The following is a 9,184-nucleotide window of genomic DNA, read 5'->3' on the forward strand; positions in this document are numbered from 1 at the left end:
GAGGCTCTGTTCCCCCAGGCAGTCCTCCAGGCCTTGGGTGCTGGGGCTGAGGTGGTTTGGTCCATGTGGGTGCCAGCCTGACCAAGGGGCGGGGGCACGGGCTGAGTTGCGGGGTGCATGGGGTGTATGCTCAGGGCCATTGGATTGTGCTCTGGGATTGGGGGCTGTTGTGTGTTGAGGGGGCCTAGGCGGGGGGCTTAGGTGTGATTTGTGGGAGCTGCCTTGGGTGCCTGGGTGGGCGTGTGTCCTGGGAAAGTTGTGATTCCCAGGAGGGAGGGGCTGTTGGGGTGTGAGGGGGAGTTCTGGGCTGGGAGGGGCTGAGTTTGGGGAGTTGCAGGCAGCGGGAGCTCACCCCGGAGCCTGTCTGGGCCGTGAGCTTGTTGGGACGCTGCAGGCCACAGGTCGCGCGGCGTGAAAGCTGAGTGGATGAACTGTCCGCCGAGTGTGAGATGTGTCCGGGTAGTTGGCTGTGGGGCTGTCCCAGCGTGCAGTGTGCGGTGTAAGTAGCCCAGTGGGTTAAACTGGGGCTTCACTCTAGGCTTGGGGTGCACAGGTGGAGGCAGCAGGGGAGGGAGACCCAGGGGAGCCAGCATGGGGAGGTGGGGATGTTCTAAGTCCCTGAGGGAGGCTGGGGATTTGGGAACACGCGTGTGTTCCCTGCTGTTCCCTTCGCAGACCAAGCTGGAAGGGCCCCCTGAAGCCAGCCCCTCTCCCACTGGTCAAGCACTTTTTGCTCTAGTCCCAGTGGGTTCATGTGTGGAGCCTGGAATTCCTCCTGGAGGGTCTAGGGCATGCTTGGTCTTGGGCACTCTAGCTATGGGCCAGGCCTGAGAAGTCCCCCACCCCCACACCACTGGCTGGAGGAGGGAGCTGAGGCGGGTCTGCAGGCACAGGCTCCCCTGTGGCTGGGGGACCCCCACCTCTTCAACCTGCAGGATGTGGGGCTCAGGCCTCTCTAACCACTCCCTGGGGCTCCACCCTGACCTCTCCATGTTGCCTGTGTCCACAAAGCCTTCACCTCCTATTCCCCTCTGCTGCTAGGGATGGGAGGACCCCTCCTTGTAGTGAAGAAAACCAAGGTTCAGGGAGAGCAGGGGAGGTAAGAGCCGCCCCCTCCCAGCCACTCAGGCTTGTGGGTGGAGCTGGGTCTGCTCGGTGTGCGCCTAGGGCATGGGACCCTGGTCTCCCATCCGGTGTCTGCCCTCGGCCCTCAAGGGCACAGACACCTGCACAGCTGTGCAGCATGCCCCAGGGCACACGCTGCACGATCAGATGTTCACAGGCACATGCAGACTGCACACATGCACTCATGCACACACGTCTGTGTGTCCAAAGCACATGCCTGCACACATCTATGTGCACTCGCACGTGTACGCGTTCGCACCCGGGTGTCCATGCACATGAGCCCCAAGGCAGGGCCGACAGAGGTTCACTGTCGCGGAAGGGAATGTGCACTGAGAGTCACACTTCCCCCCACAACCCTGCCTCTGCGGATCCCCCAAACTGAGTGGGGACCCTGCAGGCAGGACCATTTCTGGAAGCTGGGACCAAGGCCTGCCTGCTAGGAGGGGAGGGGCTGGGGACTGTGTCACTTAGAAGCCAGCGTCTGGAGGCCCTGGGCCCCTGGCTCTGCTGCCGCCCTTGCCAGGCCCTGAGCTGGGCCCGTTCATTTGGAGCCCACTCTGCCATAGAGACCTGCTGGTTACTATGGAGAGGACCAAGCATCTTGGAGTACAATGGGGCGTGTTGGGCCCTCATAGCCACCTCCCCTTCCTGAACACCCAGGGAGCCCAACGGACAAAGGGGCGGCGAGGACTGGTCCAAGTCTGGCCCCTCCTCCAACCAGAGGGGGTGGGGGCCTTGGGGACAGAGGCAGGGACAACGGAGCGGAGTGGAGTGGAGCGGGAAGCCAAGCACATTCAGATACTCAGTGCTGGCCACAAGTAAAGACTGGTTTAGGGAGGAACGGCATCCGCCAGTCATGGCAGCCTTGCGCTAGTGGGCTAACACAACCCAGCCGATTCTCCCAGCAGCCCGAGGGCGCTTCCCGAGGAGGCAGTCGAGGCCCAGAGGCAGGGCTGCACTGGGAGGCCGGGGTTCCCCAGCATGCAGGCACGGCTCTCTGGTGCCTTTGTAAACCGGGGCAGACTGGCTAACTTGAGGCCAGTGTCAAGAACTTGATGAGATACCACGGTGGTTTGCCAGTGTAGACTTTGGCTCAGAACCCCTATGTCAACGGAAACTTCCGACAGAAGCTGGTTAGCAGTTAACGGTGAAATATCTGAGAGCAGCCGTTCAGGCAGCAGGTCTGCCGTCCCATCACTCCGGGGGACACTGGGTACCATGGGGTCAGGCACAAAGTGGGCCCTCAGCCTGTAACAGGTGTGGTCGTGACTACCCTTATCATAATCACACCTTTAAAAAATGTATTTATTTATGTACTTATGTGGCATGATTTTCAAGCTGCCTGGTCTGGGACTCGATCCACAGGCAGCCATGGGAATCCAGTACTTTAACCACCATACCACCTGCTGGCCCATAATCATGCCTTTAATGCACAGGAGCAGACTTTTGTTGAATTGTCAGAGGGTGTATGACTTCACCAGAGACAGATGGAGGGAGAAAGCACCCTCGGATGGGGCATGGCCACACTGCAATCTTTTCTGCTCCATTTCTCCATCTTGTCCAGATTTGGGGGATGCACACACACATGCCCACTGAGTTTTATTTTTTAAGAATTTATTTAATTGTATTCACTGTCATTATTTTATTTTTTGAAGTTGATCAGAGAGAGACAGAGAGAGGGAAAGTAAGAAAGCAAGCTGCTGGGTCTGGGACTCAAACCACTGTCAGCCATGTGAGAGTCCAGCCGCCCTTACCACCATGCCACCTACCAGCCCCACCCATCGAGTTTTTTAAGCCACAGAGGCCAGCATTCCCACTGCGTGGTTGACCATGTGGGATCTGGCTCCTTCTGGCTCCTTCAAGCACTACGCAGTGGGGCCGGCCTTGGGGCAGATGCTTTTACGTTTTTACAAACCCGTATTCCAGACTTTCCTGCCTGTGAGAGTGAGTCAGGCCTTCCCTGACACCCGAGAGTCCGTGTGTGTGGGGCCGCTGTGTGTTGCGCTGTGCTGTTTGTTTTCGGCCCTTCCCCCGGAGCCCAGAGCCACGAGATGAGCAGGGCTTTACCTTAGGTTCGAAGGTAAGATCTCAGGTCGCTTCTTAGGAATATGTCCTCTCTTGTCTTATCTGGACAGGAAGCTCCCCAAATCTCCCCTGGTAAAGCGCTTCCCATCAGCAGTGGCCTAGACCCATCACAACTGCTTGTGCAGTAGGAGTTACAATGCTGGGGTGAGGCCCCCTGGCTGCTGGGGTCTGGGTGACAGGGACAGTGACTTGCTTGGGCCAGGCCATACTGTTGTGAATCCTTTAATGCCTTTTCATGGTGCCTGGGCCGGAATGGCTGGAGCATTGGGGCATTCTCCTACGACAACGAAAGGTTCCCAGGCGTGGGGTGATCTGGATGGCTCAGAAACCTAGATAGGATCTAAGTCTTCATTGCTTTTCCCACTTTTTATTGTTTATTTATTATTTATTTATTTTATAGACAGGGAGCCACTAGGCTGCACAGGCTGGCTTCTTTCTTGCAATCCTCCCGCCTCAGTCCCCTCTAGGCAGTAACCACCTTGTCCTGCTGAGTCTTCCTTCTTGAGGGCTGGTACTGGGCAAACGACTTAGAAAAACAGTTTTAACAGCCCCACCTTTTCTGTTTGGAATCAAATCACAGGTGGCGGCTGAGCCTGAGCCGTCGTCAGCACCCGGTAACCGGCGGTCCCCCCTGCCCTCCCCAGGCCAGGGCGGGAGGGTAAAGGCGAGGGGGTGTCCTGTAATCCCTCCCCTACCAGGTCGGCCCAGGCAGCCTGCGAGGTCAGGAGGGATTTGTAAAGATAAGCACAGGCCCCTCGTTGCCTGGCAACAGGCCCCGCCCCTCCGCCTGGTCCTGGGACAGTCCCTCCTCTGCCCAGTGCCCTCCGTCGGGTCCCCCCCTCCCCACCTCCCCCAGCCTTTCCTCCCCTCTGCCCTGGGCCACCTGGTGTCCTCCGCCCTCTCCTGACACACAGAACGAAGGCAGCAGCTCCACACCTCGGTGTGCAAAGGAGCCCCCGGGGACCGGTGGCCATGCGGATCCTAGGACCCGTGGTTTGGAACCTCAAGGTCCCGAGTGGGCCTGGGGAATCCATATACTTAATACAGGTTCTGGAGACTCTGGCGTGGAGGCTCTGGAGCAGGGAGAAGTGGGTTTGGACCCCAGACTCTCCAGGGCTGTTCACAGGGAAGTGGCTGAATCTCGGAGCCTCACTTTTCCAGAGTTGTAAGGCAGGAATGATGGTGGGGTGCTAGCCACCTTGTAAGTAAATGTGGAGGTGAACTGGGGTCACCAAGCAGACGGGCGTCCCTCACTGCCACTGCTGGCTCTTGCAGGACCCCCAGGAAGATGCGACATCTTCCTCTTACGAGGTGGGTGTCTGTCTCCTGGGCTCCTTCACTCAGAGGAATAACCCTCTGCTCTCAGGGTCCCCAGAGATGCCCTGAGGGTGGGAGGTGACAGCACCTCTGCCCCTCCCCCAGCAGGGTCCCGTCCCTCCTCCTTCCCCAGGGTCCCATCCCAGGTGCCATCTCCCTCAGCCTGGTCCCTTTGCTCTGACAGGGCCAAGCTCCAGAGTGGAGTGGGGTCCCCTGCACCACACAGGTGGGGATAGTACCCCATTGGGATTCAGGGTCTGCAGGGATGCAGGGTCTGGCAGTTAGAGGTGCCATCTAGAGCCCCTTGCTCAGGGCCTATGGGTGCCAGGGCTTGGATGGGCACTCTTTGCATCCCAGGTACCCCAACACGCAACCTGGGCCTTTCCTGAGGGAGTGTGAGGGGTGGGGTGGCGGGGTGGGGTGGCGGTGGACAGCCCTGCCTGCTGGAATGTGGATGAGCCTGGGAGGCCTCCAGCCTTATCTGAGGGTCTTCACCAGAGTGTGGGGGGAAGGGCTGTTCTGGGGTCTGGTTAGCGTCTGGATGACAACCCGAGTGGGGGAGGGGTGCCTCGGGCGCTGCAGGTGGGGATGGGGGGTCCGCTCCAGGCTCGCCTGTCCCATCATTTACTGCTGTTGTTCTGTGAGGTTATGCTAACACCCACCCCCTTGCAGACAGAAATGGAGGCTCAGTAGGAATGGCTTGTGCAAGGTCTCACAGCTGGTCTGAGCTGGGATTTGCACCCAGGCCTGTTTGACCTCAAGGCTGAGTTCTTACCTGGGCATGCAGTGAGGCTCTGGGGTGGGGGAAGAGGGAGGCTGGCTTTCTGGACTTGGCTTCCAAGCCTGTGGTCACCTTGTACCCTCTAACAGAGGTGGAGGTGTCATGGCGGCCCAGTACGGTGTTCAGGGAGCAGGTCTCAATATCTGCTCTGCACCGAGACCTCTGCCAGGCTGGCCGCTCAGGCATTTGCTGAGGGGGTGCAGTGTGAGCCAGGGATCCTCTAGAAGTTCCAGGGGCAGTTAGGACTTGGAGAAGGGCTGGTGGGAGGGGTGAGCACTCATCCCTGCCTTTGAAGTCCTTGTCCAGCCCTGGTCAGGCCCATCTCCGGTTTCAGAGAGATGGAGTTACCAGACCCCCAGCAGGAGGGGTGGAGGGGCGCTGGGAGGAGCTGAGTCCCTCACCCTCCTGGTCCTCCTGGGAGGAAGTGGGGCCTGCAAAAGGGGAGACCCAGAGGAGACCCAGACCGCGCACTGACGTGTGTGGGTGACTCAGAACCTTCGCTCTTTCTGGAACCTCCATTGGCTCTCTTGTAAAATGGGCACACCAGATTCTGTCTCGCAAGGGCGCAGCAGGGGTGGGATGACACAGTGGAGGGACAGTGAGTATCTGTCCCCCGCCAATCCTGCCCAGGAGCCAGGCATCCCTGGTCTTGCTTTCCGCTGCGTGGACACTTCTAAAATGGTTCCCAGTCTCGAGTGTAGACTCCCTGGCCCTCTGTCTGTCCTCCGGAGTATGGACAGGCCCAGGCTGCTCTCCAGCTCGGGTCTGGGGTGGGGCCTGAGCGAGTTGCGGGGGGCGTCCTTGTAGCTCCTGTCCGCCCTCCCCAGTCGTTTTCTCTCTCCGCAGGGACGGTGCCTTCAATGACCCCGAGTGCCTGCGCCTCAGACCCATGTGCTCCGGGGACCGAGTGCCAGGCTACGGAGACTGGTGGCTACACATGTGGGCCCACGGTGTCCCCGGGCTGTGCCTCCCAGCCATGCCACCACGGTGCCCTGTGTGTGCCCCAGGGCCCAGATCCTGGCGGCTTCCGCTGCTACTGTGTGCCCGGCTTCCAGGGTCCCCACTGCGAGCTGGACATCGACGAGTGTGCATCCCGGCCCTGCCATCACGGGGCCACCTGCCGCAACTTGGCCGATCGCTACGAGTGCCACTGCCCCCTCGGCTATGCAGGTAATGGCCCGGGCTGCCTGGGAGGAGGTCTGCAATGCAGATCCATTGGTGACTCAGAGTGGAGACATCACAGCTGTGGGCTGGACTTCGGTAGAGAGACGCCCCCAGCACCCTGGGCGTGCCTGCTCCTGATCTCACTACAGAGTTGACGCTTCTCGGGCTAACCTGGGAGCTCTGGGGGAGCGCGTCTGTGAGGGCTGGCACGGTGCCCGGCACCTGGCAGGTACAGGACAGCTTTTCAGTCCCGTCAAGAGTTCAGTTTGGCCCTGGGGGAGCTGAGTCCCTCAGACACTCCTCAAGCACCGCTGGCCGTGCAGTGTAGACAGAGTGCAGCTGCACCTGGCCTGGCTTCAGTGAGGGCGCTGCGGGCAGTGTCCGCAGCACCCACTCCCGACCCGTGGAAGCTGTCCCGCAGACACTGTCCAGTCGGTGATTCTAGAGCGCGAACACCCCTGGTTTGGTTCAATGCAATACCCTCTCCCCAGACTTCGGGCAAAGACATTCACGGTCTAGTTCAGATTGTAAGGCAGACGTGCCTGCAGGAATCCCTACTGTCTTGGGCAGGGGAAATGTCTACACGGGTGCCTGGAAAAGTGGGTGGGGCACAGTATCTGCATCGGCCCTCTCTCCGGAGCAGGCCTGTCCCCGTCCCGACCCGACCCTGCTTCCAGGCGAGATCACCCCGGAATGGTCTGAAGTCTGGAAGGAGTGTGTGGCTGGGGATAGGTGTGGGAGTGAGGCTAAGTCCAGGACAGTTTGGAGTCTGCTGTGTAGACGCTCGGGTTCTACTTCACACAGACAACTCTGCTGTGAGGAAGAGAGCTGTGTGAAGTTATCTCAGAGTGTGGGGTAGAGAGAGGGCTGGTTCTGGGGGAGGGTACACAGTAAGGAGGGCACGGTGACCAAGTGGAGTTTGGAAACTGGTTCCGGGCGCCCTTCTTGCGACTCGAGTGTCTGCATGCCCGATGTGTAGCTGCGGATGTGCGAGTGGGTCACGGCTGTCCGTGTGTCTCCCAGTTCATGATCTGCTTTGCGGTAAGGGGCCTCCGTGCTCTCTGGAGCCAGCAGGTGTGCGCGGCCGGCCGTGGCGCTGGGAGCTTTGGGCAGCTTGGAGTGTGGATGCGGGTGGGGGCAGTGTCTGCCATGACTCACTTCTCTCCTCCTTCGTTCTGAGCTGGCGGGGGAGGTTGGGATTCCAGGCGGCCTGGGCCTGGCTCCCCCTGGCACAGAGGTGGGAGTGGGGCTGGGGTAGGAGGAGGTGGCGTTATGGGAGGGAGGGGTCATGCTTTGTGCTCACTGAGCTGAGAAGGGTCTGAGCTGGGGTCAACTGGGCCGCCAGTCCCCAAGACCAAACCTACTCAGGGGGTAGGGGCAGAGCCCCCAGGAGTCCACAATGGCCCATGCATTCCCTGATGAACTGAAGTCCGCTGGTGTAGCCTCTTTCCCCAACCCCACCCTGGGGGGCCACCCAGCCATCAGAACTTGCAGGGAAGGAGTTCCTGACTCCAGGCTTTCAGGTTTTCTGGGAGCCAGGAGGAGCGGAGTACGCAGTAGCTCTGCACTCCTCCCCGCACCTGTCCCTGTGGTCCCTCCCTCCACCCTTCTCAAAGACACCAAGCGAGCCTCCTAAAATGCAGATAGGAGCCAGAAGGCGGCATGGTGGTTAAGGCGCTGGACTCCCACATGGCGGATCACCATGCAAGTCCCAGACCTGGCAGGTTGCTTTCTCACTTTCTCTCATCTTTATCTGGTGAGCTCACGTGCCCTAGAGCAAGTAAAATAATAGACACAAATATATAAATAAATTACAGATAGGCCTGCACCACTCACCAGCTTAGAACTTTCAAGGTGAGTGGAATCTGTTACCTAGCCCCAAGGCCCTGACACCTCCCTACCCCGCCCCACTTACCTGCCTCCCACCCACGTAGGGCCCCTTCCCTAAGCAGGACTTGAGCGACCCTGCGCAGTCCCCTAGACTTCAGGAGGATCCTCCCTTTAAAAGGTTTTTTAAAAATGTGCTATAGGGAGTATGCACGCACCAGGGCTGGGGGAGGGGCACTAGGAGAAAGCTCTTGGGGGGGTGGGGGGTGGGGAGAGGAACGGCCATGCCTCCATTCCCCTCTCAGACTTCAGGGCATGCGCACCCTGCCTGTCAAGCCACCCCGGCGGCCCTAACTTCTCACCATTAGACAGCACTCTGGGTTTCTGTCGCCATCCACCGAATCCCATCCGCTGTCCTAGACTGCTGTGAGCTGGCTGGAGGTCTGTCTTGTGGCCACTGACTGTCATTGCTGGCAAAGAAACACCTCCAAATGTTCAAGTCAGTGGACAACGAGATCTCTCTTCAGCCCCAGTTCTCCCCGTCACTCTGGGTGGGAGTCACTCCAGCGTCCATCCCCGGTCTCTGTCTCCTGCCCCTGTCCAGGCGTGGCCTGCGAGGCCGAGGTGGACGAGTGCGCCTCTGCTCCCTGCCTGCACGGGGGCTCGTGCCTGGACGGCGTGGGCTCCTACCGCTGCGTGTGCGCGCCGGGCTACGGGGGCGCCCACTGCCAGCTGGACCTCGACGAGTGCCAGAGCCAGCCATGCGCGCACGGGGGCGTGTGCCGCGACCTAGTTAACGGGTGAGCGAGCGGCTGGGGGCTGGAGCTGAGGGGCTGGGCCAGGGACTCTAGGTGGGGGAGGCTGGGCGGTGGATTGGGAGGCGGG

The 9,184-nt window shown here is 60.0% G+C and overlaps 1 protein-coding gene across 1 annotated transcript in view; it reads left to right on the forward strand.

The window, feature by feature from the left end:
- Window positions 1–9,184, forward strand: part of CRB2 (crumbs cell polarity complex component 2) — a 36,888-nt gene that overhangs the window by 12,319 nt on the left and 15,385 nt on the right. Inside the window, exons 4-8 of the mRNA XM_006158255.3 lie at window positions 1,012–1,099; window positions 3,855–3,930; window positions 4,486–4,521; window positions 6,136–6,478; window positions 8,904–9,099. Coding sequence (XP_006158317.1) covers window positions 1,012–1,099; window positions 3,855–3,930; window positions 4,486–4,521; window positions 6,136–6,478; window positions 8,904–9,099 — 739 coding nt within the window. The remainder of the gene's footprint in view (window positions 1–1,011; window positions 1,100–3,854; window positions 3,931–4,485; window positions 4,522–6,135; window positions 6,479–8,903; window positions 9,100–9,184) is intronic.

The sequence above is a fragment of the Tupaia chinensis genome, unplaced genomic scaffold (assembly GCF_000334495.1).
Source record: "Tupaia chinensis unplaced genomic scaffold, TupChi_1.0 Scaffold000575_1, whole genome shotgun sequence".
NCBI lineage: Eukaryota > Metazoa > Chordata > Mammalia > Scandentia > Tupaiidae > Tupaia > Tupaia belangeri.